This window comes from Papaver somniferum, chromosome 1, assembly GCF_003573695.1.
Source record: "Papaver somniferum cultivar HN1 chromosome 1, ASM357369v1, whole genome shotgun sequence".
In the NCBI taxonomy this organism is placed as follows: Eukaryota; Viridiplantae; Streptophyta; class Magnoliopsida; order Ranunculales; family Papaveraceae; genus Papaver; species Papaver somniferum.
The window spans coordinates 85,167,954-85,187,944 of record NC_039358.1 but is presented as its reverse complement, the minus strand read 5'-3'; the positions used below and the strand labels follow the sequence as shown (position 1 = coordinate 85,187,944).

General features: G+C 36.5%; 2 protein-coding genes across 2 annotated transcripts; both read left to right on the top strand.

The window, feature by feature from the left end:
- Positions 1-779: 779 nt before the first annotated feature.
- Positions 780-5,019, top strand: LOC113293097. The gene is made up of 2 exons (XM_026541861.1): positions 780-2,768; positions 3,421-5,019. Exons 1-2 carry the CDS (start codon positions 2,262-2,264, stop codon positions 3,460-3,462), a joined length of 549 nt encoding a protein of 182 aa, XP_026397646.1. The 5' UTR covers positions 780-2,261; the 3' UTR covers positions 3,463-5,019.
- A 9,860-nt stretch (positions 5,020-14,879) lies between these two features.
- Positions 14,880-18,195, top strand: LOC113293084 (RNA pseudouridine synthase 4, mitochondrial-like). Its single transcript, XM_026541853.1, has 10 exons — positions 14,880-15,305; positions 15,398-15,472; positions 15,596-15,769; positions 15,864-15,911; positions 16,001-16,081; positions 16,359-16,472; positions 16,610-16,711; positions 17,155-17,263; positions 17,467-17,513; positions 17,602-18,195. Exons 1-10 carry the CDS (start codon positions 14,898-14,900, stop codon positions 17,953-17,955), a joined length of 1,512 nt encoding a protein of 503 aa, XP_026397638.1. The 5' UTR covers positions 14,880-14,897; the 3' UTR covers positions 17,956-18,195.
- The last annotated feature ends 1,796 nt before the right edge of the window (positions 18,196-19,991 follow it).

The following is a 19,991-nucleotide window of genomic DNA, read 5'->3' as shown; positions in this document are numbered from 1 at the left end:
ATCACAAAGACTTCTTGATATATCGAAAGGGATGTTATTAAAACCAACTTTGTAATGGGATCTATTAAATATGTAATGGATTTTATTGTGGTCTAATTAATGAAAGTATTACTACTTTTCAATCGTAGTACGTATTCATGTTGAAACTCAAAATTTCTCAACTTACATATTCATTTACGGATGGGAAAATTACTGAAAAAACGGGGGTCTAACAACCACACCCAATATTTCGCTTAGCAATCTGTATGGACTAAATCCAATAGACTTTCAAGAGAATCAACTAGACAGTCAGACTCAATCTTAATAAAAGTATATCAAAGAGTTATATCTCTATTTCTCAATTCAATCCGCAATCAAACAAATAGGAATTTGCGAGCCCGATTGAATATAAGAAATAACTTGGAAGGTATCAAAAATCAATATCCAAGTGTCCATCAATTTAATCAACAACCAAAGGTTGGATTCACAATTGATTGAACTTACGCACAGCCTGTGATATTTCAATTATATAAACAAATATAATGCGGAAAAGAAATATGTCATGTACCTGGCTAGGAGAGGAGGTGCCCATATCCCATTTAGTGTCAGTAAATATAGTATTAGCGATAGTAGTAGTACTTAACTTATTTTTGGTTGTCTTTATCAATTGTAAGGGTGGTTTAGGATGTAACCATCTGGCTTGCCAGTGGTCGTTGGATCTTATGTATGGTAAACCTAGATACATAAGCCAAGAGTCTATATAATGAATCCCTTAATCTGAAATCTGAATAATAATGAAATTGAATCGTTTAACGATTTTAGGCAGTATTCTTCATTGAACCTGAAAGCTTGATTCGTGAGAATCAGGAGGTTACCCTTAAGTCTCGATCCAATCTTGTCATCGTACAATCAAGTACATGACAATTGATATCGGAGCAGTTCCGGTCCTTGGTGTTTCTGCCATGGCGGAACTTGATGCTGCAATAAAGGAAGAGAAGATAGTAAGAGATGACCTACTTAATCTTCGATGGTTATATGATACTCACTTTCGAGAAGATGACTCCCCAACTCGAGAGTAGAATCTTATGCAATTTCTAAAGCTCATCCACAGGGCAGAGAAGAAGTTGGAGTCGATAATTGGGGTTATAGAAGCAAACAGGATTGAGGGAGAAATTACCAGCAAAAACTCGTCAATTCAATCAGAAAAGGAAGATGAATCTCTGGATGAGTTTATTATTCCTTCTTTTTTATTCTATGAAGAAAATGATGATACTCAAATTATTTCCAAAACTGAAGTGATTGATTTCGACAGAGAGAATCATGTTCAAATGGTGGAGGTTAGTTATGAGAACCTTGAAAGCATAAGGGAGTTAATCATTATCCACAGTGAATTAAATTGTAAGGATTTCTTTACTCTTCTTTTTGATTTTGCTCGTTCATTATTCGATAGAGGAAAAAAGATCGAGCTCAGTTTAGAGAATTCTTGTTTTACTGATTGTTATTCTGAATTTGGGTCTCAATTTGATGTGTGCTTAAAATTGTTGGATGGATACTATAGACAACTTGTTCAAGAGTTCATTTACAGACATGAGTACTGGTCAGGTTCATGGTTTCGAGATCAAATTGCTTGTGTGTTGTCTAATGGTAGTGTTTCTAGTACCACCTGGCAGTTGTTTGTTAAAATGCTGTTAATGGGTGCTGTGTGTTGTGAGCACAATTTTTTTTAACCACACACTGCCTCATGGGTTAATTCGTTACAATTCTTTCAAACCTACGGATACAGTATTTGATCGTGGAAAAGAATTTCAGCTTCTTCAAGGGTTATCATCTTTTATTGATGCTTCTAGATACTATTTTGATCCAACTACTTCTGGTGTGATTTTAGTGGCCAACTACAAGGGTTATTCTATTCATGAGCTGGTTAACAGGCATGGTTACCAATCATATTGGTTGTTTGGTGAATCAAATTTGGGTAAGGTTCATTACAAATGGTTTATTGATGTATGTCGTCTTTCCCTTGTTTTCGATTCTAGCCGCAATGTGTTTGATCGTGGAAAGGAAATCGATATTATTATCTGTATTTTTTGTTTTGCTACACTTAATTCTAAGTTTGGGAGTGAAGTTGTGAATCTCAGTGGTGTTGCAGTTGATTTTCTCTTGCAGCTCCAAATAGGTAGAGTTTTTGATCGTGGAAAGAATTTGAACCCATTGATGGGTACTCTTACTATGCTAGTGATTATACTTTCTGTTGGGAATTACTTACTTCTTGTTCGTTTATACTCATGGTCTGTTCAATGTTAATGGCTAACCACTATGGAGAAACTGTTAGTGAGCTTGTTCTAAAACATTGGTACCCACTAGACTTTTTGTTTCTGGATTTAATTGCATTTGTGCTGGATGAAAAGGGTGATTATGGTGATGACAGAAAGCTGTTGGTGAAAATGTCACACCTATTGATGTTGGTTCACACTGGTAGCAATGGTGATCACAGTAAACCATTTATTAAAAGGTCGATAAGAGAGAAATTCTTGATATTCTTGTTGACAAGAGTGGGTGAAATTAAGCAAGCTTATCAAAGGCTGGGCAGAGTAGTTCACTGGGGTATTGCGTTCTGGAATTCAGTGGTCACTCAGGTTCTAAAGAAGTATGAGATGGGGAAAGCACGAGAATGGTTTTTCTATCATGAGGTCTGTCAAGTACGACTTCACGCTTCTCCTTATCGTGTGCTGCTGCCCTTGGATGCTGTTTGTTTTGACCAAATTCTTAAAGAAGCTTGCATACCAAACAAGGTAAATGACCTAACACAAATTAATTCTGAATGTGTTGTTTCTGCCAATTCTGTTTGTTGTCGAATGTTGTTTGATCGAGGTAAAATTGGTGAAACCATGTTGTGGAATTCTCATCCTACGATGTTAGATGCTACATGTGCGATTATATTTCAGAATCTTGATAATTGCACAGAAAAGAATGATTACGAGTGTGCTTATATGGATGCAAGAAGTATTGAAATGGGTGCAACTAGTGTTGATAGTGTTGTCCAAGATATAATTTCTATGCAACTGTTGGTTACTGAGAAGGCACTGGAACCCTTTGTTAAAATGTCTGATAGTATTTTGTGGAGTTTTACTGAAGGTGGAGTTTCTTTTCATAGATTTCTTAAAGTAGTTTTTATGTTAGCAAATAAGTGGTCCACCCAAGTGACTAAAATCTTCAAAACAACGGGTCATTTATCTTGGTTCCAGGAGTATGCTTCTATGATGATACTCGTATCTTCTAGAAGTTGTTTCAAAATTCTAAGAGTGGGTTTATCCTTGCACTATCTATGGCCTACGCACATGTTTTGTGGTATTCATATTATTCCTTTCAAGGAATTTAATTATTTTCCGAGGCTTCTTATTTTAGTCCCCACAAATGTGAGAACTCTTTTGCATCTCTGGACAGTTGGTTCCTTCTTGCACTACATATGGCTTACACTTAAGGTAAATGGAAGATGTCTGATGCGAGTGGAGATTCTGGGAGCAGTTCAACATCCTTTCTAGATTTGTCTATATACGTTGTACCTTGCTCAGTATCTTATTTCAGGTTGTAGCCAAGTGACGACTCTTATATACCTGCCAGGAGGCTGTCATGGCTCGACAGAACATATTGTAACGAAGAAGCCAATGACAGGTTATAACAGTGTAACATTCTTTGCGACAAGAGTGAGAACAAAGTACTTCCCGGTTATCCTTTCCATTCAGGTTGTAGATCAGTGGGTGAATGCAGAGAGGAAGTCATTCAAGCTCAAGCATTTTGCTAATGAGGTGGTACGAACTGTTCCGGTTTAGAAGGGCGATAATACAACTTGCAAGGACAGAGAACCTGGGGTAGTACAGACAGATTTAATAACAACCTTCAAGTGGACAGAGGTAATATCTAGAAAAATTTTAAATGACCAAACTGTTTGCATTATTTACCCAACTAACAACACAATTACATTACAATGGGTGGTCCCTTTGTGGAATTTCACAGTAACTTGTGTTGCTAAATGCAACTGGGTACTGGTGGAACTTCTCAGTAAGGTTGGAATTTTACATGTGTTTGCACCATGGCCATTTATCACTGAAGTTTATGCTGTCACTTGTGACATAAAATTCACATACGAGGTGAGGGTCTATACTGCAGTTCCTGAACAACCAGAATGGCTTGCATCCAAAGGTTTTATTCCTTGTCAAATTCTGAAAGCTAGAGAAATGTTGAACCAGTTGCGTCATCTTATTTTGTGTAAGGTCAAGACTGATGGGGGAAGAGATCAGTTGACTGTGTGCTTGGGGATGCAGTGTTTAAGGGCCTCCCGAGGGCAGTTTGGGTACTGGTCTTTTAGCACGTAATCAAGGGAACTACAACTACTTCACCAACCAGTGTGAGAGGACCTTGCATCTACAACCAACAATTTTTGTTTTTCTGACTCACTTCACTCTGAATGTTGCTGAAACAGTCTGTGTAGTTGCCTTACTTTCTGAGATTAGAAGGAACCTTAAGCAACAAGTGGAGCTCGACAAGTCCATGGGCCAAAAGTATGAGCAGATACCAACTGTCGAAGGTGGAAATAAGTAAGAGCTTCGTGCAACATTTATATGGACCCCATGACTTACAAATTTCAAGATAAGAGCTACTGACGGTGCATTCCAATCACAAGCACATGAGAAGACAACTAAGGAAAAACAGTTGGCTCTAATCTTCATCCTTGAGGACAAGGATGTTTTGGAGGGGATGAAGACAAGGATGTTTTGGAGGGGAAGGTATTGTCATGTACCTGTCTAGGAGAGGAGGTGCCCATATCCCATTTAGTGTCAGTAAATATAGTATTAGCAATAGTAGTAGTACTTAGCTTATCTTTGGTTGTCTTTATCAATTTGTAAGGGTGGCTTAAGATGTAACCATCTGGCTTGCCAGTGGTCGTTGGATCTTATGTATGGTAAACCTAGATATATAAGTCAAGAGTCTGTAATGAATCCCTTAATCTGAATATTAATGAAATTGAATCGTTTAATGATTTTAGGCAATGTTCTTCATTGAACCTGAAGGCTTGATTCGTGAGAATCAGGAGGTTACCCTTAAGTCTTGACCCAATCTTGTCATTGTACAATCAAGTACATGACAAAATAACACAGACACCAGAAGTTTTTTTAACGAGGAAACCGCAAATGTAGAAAAATCCCGGGACCTAGTCTAGATTTGAACACCACACTGTATTAAGCCGCTATAGACACTAGCTTGCTCCAAGTTAACTTCGGACTGGAATGTAGTTGATCCCTAATCGATCTCACACTAATCAAGGTACAATGCGTTCCTTACGCCTCTAGAACCACGTCGGATTCTGCGCACTTGATTCCCTTAATTAGTTGTCTCCTATAGATAAACCTACGAGTTTTGTTCCGTTAATTGATAAATCAAGGTGAACAGGAACCAATTGATATACCAGACTTATATTCCCGAAGAACAACCTAGAAATATCAATCACCTCACAATAATCTTAATCGTATGGTAGCGAAACAAGATATCGTGGAATCACAAACGCTGAGACGAAAAATATTTGTGACTACTTTTTATCTTGCCTATCGGAGAATCAATCTCGAGCAAATCTTAGAGAAGATAGTACTTAATCTAACGGTGAATATTGAATGCTTTGTTACCAAGGTAACTTGGATTGCAAACCCTTATTTGAAAACTATATAAAGGAGAACACTAGCAACTGGGAAACCTAATCCCCACACCTCATGTGTGTTACTAGTTACATAACTAGAGTCGATTCTCCTTTAACCTTAGGTTTCTATCGAGACCCTGTAGGTTAACTACTTCAAAGACTTCATTGGGATTGTGAAGCCAGACCCAACTCTTTCTCTTGTAGTTGCGTGTTCTGATCTTTCCTGATTCTATCGTATTGCGTACAATTGAAATAATTGACTCGAGATTAATTTCTCCGATATGCAAGATAAAAAGTAATCACAAACATCTTCGTCTCATCATTTGTGATTCCACAATATCTGGTTTCGCCATCATACGATTTAGATTATTGTGAGGTGATTGATAATACTAGGCTGTTCTCCGGGAACATAAGTACGGTTTATCAATTGGTTCCTGCTCACCTTGATTTATTAAAAGACGAAACAAAAACTCTTGGGTATTTTTGTGGGAGACATATTTATTTAATCCTATAGACTTTTCTTTGTGAGATAGATTTGTTTATCAAGTCTTCGACTTTGGGTCGTAGCAACTCTGGTTGTGGTTGAGATCAACTAAGGGAATCAAGTGCGTAGTATCTTGCTGGGATCAGAGACGTAAGGAGCGAAATTGTACCTTGAATCAATGTGAGATTGATTAGGGTTCAACTACAGTACTGTCCGAAGTTTATTGGTAGTAGGCTAGTGTCTGTAGAGGTTTAATACAGTGTGGTGTTCAATCTGGACTAGGTCCCGGGGTTTTTCTACATTTGCGGTTTCCTCGTTAACAAAATTCTGGTGTCTGTGTTATTTGTTTTCTGTATTATATTTTTTTATATAATTGAAATATCACAGGTTGTGCGTTAAGATCAATCAATTAAAACATCCAACCTTTGGTGGTTGATTTACGTTGATTGACACTTGAACATTGGTCTTTGGTACCGTTCAAGTAACTCCTCTTATATTCAATCGGGCTCGCAGATTTCTATTTTCTGATTGCGGATTGAATTAAGAGTTAGAGATATTAATCTCTTTGATATACTTTACTCTAGATTGAGTCTGACTGTCTAGTTGATTCTCTAGAAAGTATATTGGAGTAAGTCCTCTCAGATTGCCAAACGAATTGTTGGGTGTGGTTGTCAGACCCCCGCATTTTCAATTGGTATCAGAGCAGTCAAACATATTTAAGACCTTATAAGTCTGTGTTGGTAGCGATCTGATTATGGACGAGTCTATCTCTAATAACGTACCAGGTCAGAAATTATCAGATGTTTTTCAAAGCTTGGATTCAACTGAGAGAACTGTGACATCTATGTCAATATCTAAACATTCTCTTAATGTAAAAATTGTTGATAACTGGGAAACACTCTTAGAAGAACAGTTGGATGAACTTTCTGATGAAGGTATTCAAATATTGATAGAGAGGTTGATGAGGAAGTCTCAGAGTATGTTAAGGTTTTGAATTCGTTGGAAAAGAAGAAAATGACAACTTCTCATGTCACACCTCTTCTGACTCCTCTCTGTCGAAAAAACAAGCAATTGAGAAGATGTTACGCAGGTGTTTATGTTTCGAATCGTTCTAACGAATCGATCCTCAAGGATTCTGAGGAAAACCTACGTATGAAGTCACTTGAATTTGATAATATTTATCAAAAGTAATTTTCGTTGGAAGAGAAACTTGCAGAATCTGAAGCAAGGATTAACTCTCAACAATTTAGTTTTGATGACAGAGAAAGCGCTTTTCTCGCTCGAGAAAAATGTCTTGAGGCTGATTTAGCTGCTGCTCTTGATAAAATCAAGATGTTGGAAGATGACTTGAAAATTCAATACTAGTTCAAGCAAGTTAACCACTATGGTAGGAACAAGTAAAAATCATCGTGATACACGAGGATTGGGCTATAAGGGAATAGATGTTCCAAGTATTAACAAAGAGGTAAAACTTGTCAAGGCTAGTGATTCTTCTCAACAAAAGGTTTCCACTGATGGAAAAAGTGAAATACCTTCACCGGCAGTTAAGGTTCAAAAGAGCAAAGTATATCAACCTCCAAAGTCAGCACACACGGATCGAGGTAAGAACATTCCTTATGTTTGCCACTATTGCGGAAATAAAGGTCACCTGAAAAGGAGATTTCGTTTCCGTATAAGGAATGAGAAACTTCACGATGTTGTCGTTTGGGCATCACAAGAAGTTGTGAAACCAAGATCATATGTTAAGACTAATCCCCTTAATGTTACAGGTTGTAACTGTCCAACCTTTAGGCAAAGGAATCAGTTTTATGATAAACCTAGATTTTCCTATGAACGTCATACGAATACTTTTCATAATCGTAATGGTTATCAAAAGGATAACTTCTTAAAGACAAATACAAGATCTGATGCTCCCAATTGGAGAAAGACTAACTTGCAAAAGAATAGTCATTCAAATTCTCTTCCGAGAATTCTAGAAGAGAGTAATAGGAAGAAAGTTCCAGTTGTTACTAAACGCACTCAGAAGTGGATACCAAAGAAAGTCAATGATGTTTTGAGTGTGAAAAGGAATGATCTCTCAGAAAATTCCATGACTATGGAGAAAGCATTATCCATGATGTTGGAACTTAGTAAATTTTTTGGAAAGATGGATTTGGATGTGAAAGGTTCTAAAAGCGATCTCTTTCATGATAATCCAAAGTCACTTTTGGTGAGTAAGACATTGTTCACCTCAACACAACTTGAGTGTCTTGTAAGTGCATCCTCACCAAGGAATGCCCTGCTATGTATACTGTGAGGGAAGCACGAGAATTGGGTCACACATATTATGTTTGGTAAGGCTGTAGAATTCGATTGGATTCTTCTAAAAATGTATGTCTATAAACTTGAGCAATATTTGTGTTTTTATTTGATTAGAGTACTTATAATGATCCATGTACCTTGCTTATCGTTCATTTCTACCTAACTTGATATGTGTTTAAGGTTCTTAAATGTTTAGGTCTGAAAATAGTAGTTCGGGATGTTTGGACTTCATGGTACACATAACAGGTATGCATACCATCATTTAAAGTCAAAATCCAGGGGTTTTAGTACGCATACCCGTTTGCATACTGCACCAGGACACGAAAATTCGTTTGCAAACCCGTATGCATACCTGTAGATGTCGTTTTTCGGCAAACTTGTTTTGGCCGTAACTTCTTCATCCGAACTCGGAATAAACTCATTCTTTTTGCATTCTTTTCCTATTTGAATTCTCTTAAAAATGGAGATGAGAATTTTTGAATTTGGATGAGTTAAGATTGGTATTTGTCATGTCTCTTGTTTTTGAGTGTTTTGCTTCGTCGCACTTGTTCCATTTCTCTTGGACTTGGGAACTTGGATTCTTGGAGCACTACTCTTCTAAGCTCATTTGTAGATTTTACAAGAATGTTGTTGGTGAATCACAAAGAAGGAAGTTCAAGAATAGGCAATAGTACGCATTGCTATGGGATTCTTGAATGTTCACAATCATCTTATGTGAACTATGATGCATGGTCTTTAATGACTTTGTATGTTCTTCTTTGTTGAGAAGATATTTTTATCGCCTTTGGTAACCACTCTTGGTGTAAATACGTGCAAAAAAGATTGATTCTACCTTCTAAGGACAAAGAATGTTTTTGCAGTATTAATCTTTATGATTTTATATATTGCAAATTATTATGGGATATGTTGTTTACATCCGTGAACCTGTGACTGTCCCATACTTGTTCAAAATATAGAATGAACTTTTGACATTACAAAAGTTAAAGCCTTTTATGTCATTATTTGATGGAAGAAAGGATAAAACTTTTGTTTACATGGATTATGTCTATTGTATGTCATTGTGCAAATAGTGATGGAAAATAGAATGAATCCTTGTGTATTCCGCAGTATTGGTCGATCTCCGATCCACAATTTTTGTGCATATACTGTGTTACTCCGTAAGTTCTCTTATGATTGATCATGGACAGTTGAATTGATCACTTTTTGTGGTTAATTTAGTTGTGTAATCCAATTGAACTAACCATGGGTTCTCTTGTGGTTATTTCAATTGAATTTCTTTTTGGATACAAATTCAGGTCTTTCATGTGATTTGGTTATATCCAAAGAAATCCTTATTTTCTTGTAAAAGCAAGGTCGCCTTTGTTGTTCCTTCGGGAATGACATATTATGGGGAGAGTTCTTTTTGAACTTGTGCTTAATTGCCAAATCTTTGTGGGAAGTGCGGCTGTGGAAGATTATAGGGGTTATCTTGTATCTTTATAAACTCCTTGATGAATGCATTTATCTTCGGCGTTATGATGGCATCTAAATAAGTTGGTATGGTATTCTCTTTTGGTCATGAAGTATCTCTATGAAAATTTCATGAGGATCCCACTAATTTTCGTACCTTTGCCAATTTATATTGACAAAAAGGGGGAGAATTAATGTGTAGTTTCATACTACAAACACATATGGTTTACCGATCATTATGTAAGGGGGAGTGGTTTTCATGTTGAGATGAAGTATTGACTAAGGGGGAGTGATACATATCACCATAGTATTTTTGTCAAAGTTGTGATACAATTGAACTTTGATGTTGTGTAATAATACTATGACACTGTATAACAATGATTGAGAGCATTTGTTTTCTCATTGTTATCACTACGGATCTTCAACAACTATGATGCTGAGTTGAACACGTTTAGAAACATTAAGGACTTCGAAGTGACGAAGTTTTCGAGTCGTGTTGAAGATTCCAAGGAGATCAAGCGTTTGGATGAGAAGTTACAATTTTTATTTATTTTGTAATCCATATGTATTGATAGTTTTGTCACTAAAATTGACAAAAGGGGAGATTGTTAGAGCACTACTCAGTCGAACTCGCATGCGTTGCTATATCAAGCATGTTTGTCAATGTTAGTGATCAAAACTATAAGTCTTGATTTCTAACCTATCTATAGATGTCTCGGACTAGGACATATATTGTGTAGTTGAGCTTAGTTTTCACGACGTTCATCATTTGAAGACGAAGAACTACTAAGGGGAGCTTGTGGAACTTCATCGACAAAAGGTATGTGGAGACTTGAACTCATCTATCACTTGGAAAGTCTATTTCTACTTTATCTCCTGTATTGAGACATAACTCGTATTACGGTATAGTTTTCTATATACACATTTGAGATTTCGAGCTGAGTTTATCTCGCTTACATATTTCTCGAAATATGTGTTGACAAGCTTTCCCTTCGACCAAGTTCATCTTATATCATGAGAAAATTGCCCAGTAACATCTTACATGGTTTTTGTGATACAATCATTTGGTGTAGACTTGGAATGTTTCGATAATGATTATTTCAATATCTTGAAAATTGCTTTGATGCTAATAGTGTGTGAAAACGGCTATTATCATCCTCTAAGAATGTTTCAATGATTGAAATAAAGAGATTAGAATCATGTAACCATATTTGGATATAAGCATATATTGTGTTCGCACATTTGTGTATAAGTCCAAAACCTGGAACCAAATGTATACATACTTGTGTGTGTACTAAATAGTTGATGGAGACTGGCTACGTATGCGTACCCGTACGCATACTGGCGGAAGTTCATGTCCGTGAATTTCTGCTGAGTTTGGAAATCAAAACCAACTCAAACCAGTTACCAAAGTATGCGTACCCATACGCATACTGACGGAAAGTTCACGTCTGTGAATTTCTGTTGGGTTTGAAAAATAAAACAAACTCAAATCATGTTACTTAAGTATGCATACCCGTACGCATACTTAAGTGGTTGCTTTCTAAAATCGGTTGTACATGAACCTAAATATTTATAAAAATAAGGAATGCAATATTTGCAAACCGTAGCTATAATGTTCATGTATTGATTCGAGTGAATCAAATCTATTTTGCTTCAATTGTGTTCTTGTATACTTCTATGATAATATAGAAATTGAACGGCTCTTTAACTAGTTTCATTTGAGTCACTTGAACTAGTTATGGTTAAGATGAATAAGGTTGATATGAGTAATTATATGGCTAACCTCGGTTAACTATTTATGAACCAACATGGTGTACACGTTTAGGTACGGTTACATAAACCTAAATGAGAGTACATTTCATTTGTGTGTAACAAGCTAAGTTCGATCTAACGGTTGAAAGATATTAGCTTGGTTGAATCAGATTTTTCATCAAACGGTGAGTATTGAATGCTTTGTTACCAAGGTAACTTGGATTACAAACCCTGATTTGAAAAATATATAAAGGAGAACTCTAACAACTGGGAAACCTAATCCCCACACCTCATGTGTGTTACTAGTTGCATAACTAGAGTCGATTCTCCTTTAACCTTAGGTTTCTATCGAGACCCTGTAGGTTAACTACTTCAAAGACTTCATTGGGATTGTGAAGCTAGGCCCAACTCTTTCTCTTGTAGTTGTGTGTTCTGATCTTTCCTGATTCTATCGTATTGAGTACAATTGAAATAATTGACTCGAGATTAATTTCTCCGATATGCAAGATAAAAAGTAATCACAAATATCTTCGTCTCATCGTTTGTGATTCCACAATATCTGGTTTCGCCATCATATGATTTAGATTATTGTGAGGTGATTGATAATACTAGGGTGTTCTCCGGGAATATAAGTCCGGTTTATCAATTGGTTCATGTTCACCTTGATTTATCAAAATACGGAACAAAAACTCTTGAGTATTTCTGTGGGAGACAGATTTATTCAATCCTATAGACTTTTTTGTGTGAAACATATTTTTTTATCAAGTCTTCGACTTTGGGTCGTAAAAGCTCTTGGTTGTGGGTGAGATCAACTAAGGGAATCAAGTGCATAGTATCCTGCTGGAATCAGAGACGTAAGTAACACAACTGTACCTTAAATCAATGTGAGATTGATTAGGGTTCAACTACAGTCTAGTCTGAAGTTAATTGGTAGTAGGCTAGTGTCTGTAGCGGCTTAATACATTATGGTGTTCAATCTGGACTAGGTCCCGGGATTTTTCTACATTTGCGGTTTCCTCATAAACAAAATTCTGGTGTCTGTGTTATTTCTTTTCCACATTATATTTTGTTATATAATTGAAATATCACAGGTTGTGCGTTAAGATCAATCAATTAGAATATCCAACCTTTGGTTGTTGATTTACATTGATTGACACTTGAACATTGGTCTTTGGTACCGTTCAAGTAACTCATCTTATATTCAATCGGGCTCACATATTTCCATTTGCTGATTGCGGATTGAATTAAGAGTTAGAGATATTAAGCTCTTTGATATACTTTACTCTAGATTGAGTCTGACTGTCTAGCTGATTCTCTAGAAAGTATATTGGAGTAAGTCCCCTCAGATTGCCAAAGGAATTGTTGGGTGTGGTTGTCAGACCCCCGTATTTCAGTTATACGACTTTTGTCTCAAATAGGAGATAGAGTAGATAGACTCATGAGTGATAGATGAGTTCAAGTCTCCACATACCTTTTGTTGATGAAGTTCCACAAGATCCCTTAGTAGTTCTTCGTCTTCAATCGATGAACGCCGTGAAGTCTAATGCTCAACTACACTTTCTATCCTAATCCGAGACTTAGCTATAAGTAGACTAGAAATCAAGACTTATAGTTTCGTCAACTAAACTTGACAAACAAGCTTGGGATAGCAACACTTGCGAGTTCGACCGAGCAGTGCTCTAACAGAAATATCAAAGAAAGGAGATTTAAGAAAATACTGAACGAAAAGAACACAAAAGAAAAGATTAATCACACAGTCCCTTTACCATCGCCTATGTCGCCTCTCTACCCCTTATTGCCTCTTTCACCTCTCCTATAATAATAAGATAACATCAGAGCATATTAACCCCTCTACGCTCTCCTATAATAATAAGATAATATTGGAGCATTTTAACCCTTCTATAAATATATGGACGAGGGTCGAGGGATTTTCATTTTTAGAAACCTGTTTTGAGGCATACTCAAATTTTTTGAGGCATACAAGGTAATGTCAAAATAGATTCATTATGTGGTAAAATCAATAACCTCATATTCGTCATATTTTTATCACGGTAATAATGCCCTTACTTCATTAGTATTAATGATAATAATTAGAATTTAATATTAATAATTAGTAGTTGATGTTAATAATTAGTGGTTAATGTCAATGATTATAATTATATAGTCTTAGTTTCAAATTTTTTTTTAAGAAATTATTAGGTTAGGGTTTGTTAAAGAAGAAGAATAAGAAATTAGGCTTTTGAGATTTGATGAACTAATAGATAATTAAGGTTTGTTAATACATGGGTAAACTTCTAAACTAGGTTTAAATTCCTTTTTATAAGTTGAATTTGTCAAAAAAAAAATGAATTTTTACAACCTAGATCTACTGAAAAATGAACGGTTCGGCTGATAACTTGTCAGCCGAACCTATGTTATCCGAAAATATACCTAAGTTCGGCTGAAAAGTTATCAGGTGAACCTCCGAGTTATCAGCCGAACCTAGGTATATTTTTAAAAAACATAGGTTCGACTGACAGGTTATCAGCCGAACTTCACTCTGTAACTGACGAATTTAGGTTCGGCTGATTCGAATAAAAAACTGGACAACCGAACTAAGTGTGTTTTTTGAAAAAGTGAAGTTCGGCTGTCATTTTCATGTGTAATTATAAGCCAAATTGTTCTTCTGAAACACTAAAAAAAAAATATCGGATCCAATATGCGGATCTGTAGCTAAATCTCTTTGTGCAACGCTTCACACGACTCATTTATATTTGTGGTTTTAATCAATGATCAAAAATTTATGAATCATCAATTAATCACCGACGAAAAATAAAATCCGAACGGTTTGATTAATTATTAAATTAGGTTTGGAATGAAAATGATTTTGGATTTTGATTATTTAGGTTTATTTTTAATTTTAGATGAAGGGTATGTAAGTAAATAATAAAATAATTAAGGGTATCTTAATAATCTATCCATTACTAGGACATCCCTTATAAACCCACCCTAAATAGAAAAATAGTTTTGTATGACTCGAATCATTTGAGTACCTCGAAACAGGTTTCCATTTTTACTTCATAGTGACCTAAATAAAATTAAAGAATGGCCCCCAAATGATATTGGGTCTAAGTACTAAGCCCAGATATTGATAAGCTACCCAAACCCGGAAATAATCTGGAAACCCATCATCAGGGTAAAACCCGTGTTGCTGCTGCTTCTCTAGGTAGGCCAGAATTCCAAACTCCGACAGTGAAAAAAAACATGAAAGGTTTCGCTGGTCTCCATGGACGAGCTACAATCCAATACCTAAAGGAAACAGCACTGGCTTCTAGAATCTGTACTTCTCTATACTTCCCTGAACAGGCTGGTGCTTCCTATGCCACTGCCGCCGTGAAAAGCGAGGAAGAAGAAGAAAAGAGCTGTAGTAGCGGTAGTAAAAATAATAATAATAAGAATGATGGGAAATGGTTAACTTTGCCTCCTTTCACTTCAAATGCCAATGATGCTGCTTCAGTATCCAAAGAATTTTCAAGATTTAATAGAAGAAGAATAGGAGAAGAAGCATCTGTATCTGACCCTAAATCAACTATGACTGCTTTAAAATGGGTTACTCGTTGTTGCCCACAAATCCCAAGAACTCTTATTCAAAAGCTCTTCCGGCTCAGACAGGTCTGTATCTTAAATCCTTTTAATGAATTTGTGATTAATGCTCCCTTTATAGGTCTGTATCATATTCTTAACCTGGTGTGTGGTTTTGATAGGTTCGAAGAAAATCTGTGGACTCAACAAGTGCTGACAATTTGGGAGCTCAGGATCAAGAATCTCGGCTTAGAAGGGTAACCCTCTCATTTATCAAAATGTATGACAATGATTTAATTCTAAATAGCATGGTAAAGGAAATTTGGCTAGTAGTACTGTTGTACATCCCATTTATCTTATGACTGTGATATCATTGGTAGGTTGCAGCCAAAGACGCGATGAATTGGGGAGATACAATCCATCTTCCTGTCAGTGTTCATTCACCTGCTGAAAGAATAAATAGCAGAGATGGTCATCGGTTGACTCCAGACAAGCAAGAATGTAGAATTGATGACAAAGAACGAACCTACATTCGTAGCCTCGAGCTATACAATGTTCAAATTTTGACTCTTTATTTGGTTGTTAATAGGACGTTAATTGTTTGAGCATTTGAGTTTTGACATATGTGTCATTCATATGTATTTTCAGGATCCATCTATAATTGTTATTAACAAGCCTCCAGGCCTGCCTGTTCAGGTATAATGACAGTACCTGGTTGCTTGGCATACTTTCTTTCTGGTTTCTTTTTGGCTAGTGTCTTATGAAGGGTGCTGATCCTGGAACAGGGTGGCATTGGCATCAAGCAAAGTTTAGATGCTCTTGCTTCAACTTACTTGAGATATGACTACTCTGAACCCCCTCGACTGGTGAGTTCTTGCTAACTGACAAGTAAAAGGGTTTCATCATCTTTAATGAATTTATGGCTGCAATATGTCATGAAAGAAAGGAAAGATAGATAATGTGGCTGCAGCTGCACTTGTGTTCTTTTTCCTAATTACGTACCATCTTCTTCAGTTCATGAACTAAGCTACAAGGTCGGCTTGGCACTTTTTGATGCTGATTCTCTTAGGATTGATACTATTTTTGTGCAATCTCTTGTACAAACTTAGGCCTGCTATGAACTGAGCTCATTAATTTTATTAGGTACACCGACTGGATAGAGATAGTAGTGGTGTTCTAGTGTTGGGAAGGACACAAACAAGTGCTACCATCCTGCATTCTATCTTCCGTGAAAAAACCTTAGAAGCATCAGCTGATGTGAGTAAAATCTTCTCCCCTTCACATGACTGTGCATATGGCTGTCAATGCTCAAAACTACCAAGTGACATATTCCAATATAGTCTTGGACACCATTACAGTCGAAGATCAAGCTGATTCTTTTGTCATTTGTTAAGGCTACAGACAACACCAAAAGAATCTTGCAAAGGAAATACTGGGCACTTGTGATTGGAACTCCAAGACATGCAAGTGGACTAATTTCTGCTCCATTGGGAAAGGTAAGTTTGATCTTGAGTTCTCGGCAAATACTTTTATCTGCTTAATATAATTAGAAATTTGACCCATATTTCACACATAGTAGTGCGCTGTTCGTCTTTTGAAGAGTAGAACTCATCTAATAACCTCTTTTCTCACATTTATAATCTGTCTTCATGTTCTTCGAATACTACAATCACGATATTGCATAGTCTTCATTTCCCTTTCGTTTTTTCTATCTTCATACCTATTTCTAATGTTACACTTTTCGCTCCTTCAAGTTGGTCCATGAGTTCTGATGTAGACTGTGAAATCCTAACCTTGAACAGCAGAAAAACCTCTAAAACTAAAAGTACTGCAATTAAGTTAGAGATATTTATCTTCAATTTATTGCTTGAGCAATTTATTTTTTCTGCCGCCCGTTTATTTTGGTTCTAAATGACCCCATACTGTTGATTTTCTTCAGGTGATTATAGATAACGGGAAATCTGAAAGAATAACCGTTGATGATAACCACAACATGCCATCTCAGCATGCTATCACGGAGTATCGCCTCGTTCAATCTTCAGTTCAAGGTTAGTGAAGAACGTGGTATTATCTATATTCTATATTACTATCACATCTGTTCAGTACATAGCTGTGGAATGACTATTTTCCTCCCCTTGCTTTAGCATTTTTTTTTTTTTTTGGTTATTGGCAACTGAATTAATTTTAAACTTATAATCAGAAGTATCGCACTATTTTGATAACTGTATTATGTTTCGTACACATTCTGTAGGTCTAACATGGATAGAATTGTCCCCGCTCACCGGTAGAAAGCACCAGGTTTGGCTCTTTTTTGGACCCCTAAAGTTGTGATCGTGAAATGCATCTCAGTTTCTTAATCCTCTCATTCTACGTTTTGGTAATGCAGCTTCGCGTTCACTGTGCCGAGGTCTTGGGGACACCAATAGTTGGAGACTACAAATACGGTTGGCAAGCTCACAAGAATTGGAAAGGTCTTCCTTGGACCAACCCAAAGGAGAGATCCGCTGAGAAGCTTCCCAAGATGCCTCTCTTCGTTCTTGATTCTAAGAGTGGAAGCATCTCAGAGAAGGAACCTCATTTACACCTTCACTGCAGGCAGATGATTTTTCCGGATGTGCATATGGCCCTGCAACATGTTCACTCGGATTCTGATCTTGATCTGTCGACGCTGGAGAGCCTCGATTTTGTTGCTCCTTTGCCTGCACACATGCAAAGAAGCTGGGACATCTTGAACTCATAGGGCCAATACGGGGCTTGGGCTTGTAAGTATACTTATGAAATAAGAGTTTAGTGTAGATTCATTATTGCAAAAGTTTGCCGCAGAATTTCGAACTGAGTATAGTATAAAATTATCATTTGAAAACATTGCATCCAGATTACGGTTCCCAGTTAAAAATAACACCCTCAAAGCCATGTGCTTGAAAATTTCATTCTGGGAACACCACAACAGGAATGTAGCTTTTATGTCAATGAATTCTATTCCCAGAAGTTTTGGATTTACTGGTAAAAATATGAGAATTTAGGTTGCGTAAATTACCATCAGCCAGATATTTTTGACCTTGCCTGTGAACCGACAATACGACCAGGCCATTATCAAAGAAACAAGATTATCTAATTAATGTTTGATAACTTCATTTTAAAAACGTAATTCACCGTGTTTGGTGATGATTGGGCAGATGATAGCTTCTGGCAGGACAAATGTAGAATCTGTTGAAAACTAGGATTTTATTTTCATTATTATTCTAAGATATGATTTAGATATAAGTTCTTGTTGTTCTTTTTTGTTTTTTGTCTGAGAAATGGTCTTTGCTTTCTTTATTCAGTTTGGTAATGAGATAAGCATCTTAAGCTCTTGTCATTTTCTATGTAGCATCATTTTTTCTTCTTTTTTGATAGAAATTTTCTTTGTAGCATCACCAATTGTTTTTAAAATGAATAAACATAATCAATAGATTGGACACCATTAGACTCTTAAGCAGTCGTTTTTCTATGTACTGCTATCTCTCCAAACTTTTTATAGCTCCTGTACCTCGACCAAGACAAAAATGATCTCACGAGTGGCCAAGGAAAATAATGCCTCTCTAGAACAAGACTGAAAAACCGCAGGAAGAACCGCTGCATACTTCCTACTCAGCTCTGTAGCAAGATTTACCTTTTGGTCTTGGTCATGTTTGAACTGATCAAAGTAATTCTTAAAAATATACTGTCATGTTGCATACTATCTGCAGAGCCTCTACAGTTAACTCTTTTACTATTTCCTTGAACTTTTTTACACCCCTGTAAGCTGTAGCTCATTCTTGGTTGATTGGGGTTTGGTACTGACAACTACCCACTTGTTTGCATAAAAATAGTGAGATATAGAGATTAGAGTAACAATAAATAAGATTGGTTGTGTTTGGTTGAGAATACGTACAAGCTTATACATTTTGCTAATCAAGAAAAGAAACAAAAATTTATCAATTTTAAAGGATTTAGGCCATCCATTTGGATTGTGAAATAAGTGACCTTCAAGGAGCCTCTTAAGTTGTTGTGTTCGGTGCAACTTAATTTTCCCCACCTAAAATGTACAACAACACTGGATTCCAATTGCATTTCAGGACGGAAATAAAATTCACCTTACCTGAAGTTTCCCTTCACATTATTGACGAGCAAAACTTGCATAGACCGTAGTTTGAGTATGTGTATCATAAGTTGCGAGTCTGAGTATCGCACCTTCGACGTAGTCCAAGGACTTGCCATTTATAAGTTAAGTAGACTTAAATCTGGGCTCTGGTTAGTCCCACATTGCTTGGTTCACAATGCATATACCGGTATATATACAGCTAGCTGTGAAGTCAGCTTGTTCCTTTGGGGACGTCTGATGAAATTGGAACGATACAGAGAAGATTAGTATCCCGAGAAATGGTCCAAATCTTTTTGATTTTTTTTTCCTTCGTTTTTCTAGTTTTTTTTTTCTTCGATTACTCACACTAGTCAACAGGCAAATTCCCAGCACTCATTGTTCCTTCATTTTTCTAGTTTTTTTTGTTCCTTCGTTACTCACAGTAGTCAACAGGCAAATTCCCAGCACTCACTGAATGGACCTCACAAAATGTATGAACCACAAAATTTATAGAGAGCGTTTCTACACTAGTTTGCGAATTAGAAAACTTAAAACTACTTAAAGACTGTTTCTGCTAGAGGCATTTCTTTAAGATGATCCAGTAATAGACATCTATAGGTTTCTACCACTAATCCTAGATTCTTATACGGTAGATGATGTTGATGTGCTGCTTC

Coding starts and splice junctions, on each gene's coding strand:
- LOC113293097 (XM_026541861.1), top strand. CDS start 2,262: ATGGTCTGTTCAATGTTAATGGCTAACCACTATGGAGAAACTGTTAGT. Junction 2,769..3,420: donor AAGCTTGCATACCAAACAAG/GTAAATGACCTA, acceptor ATCTCTGGACAG/TTGGTTCCTTCTTGCACTAC.
- LOC113293084 (XM_026541853.1), top strand. CDS start 14,898: ATGAAAGGTTTCGCTGGTCTCCATGGACGAGCTACAATCCAATACCTA. Junction 15,306..15,397: donor AGCTCTTCCGGCTCAGACAG/GTCTGTATCTTA, acceptor TGGTTTTGATAG/GTTCGAAGAAAATCTGTGGA. Junction 15,770..15,863: donor GTAGCCTCGAGCTATACAAT/GTTCAAATTTTG, acceptor ATGTATTTTCAG/GATCCATCTATAATTGTTAT.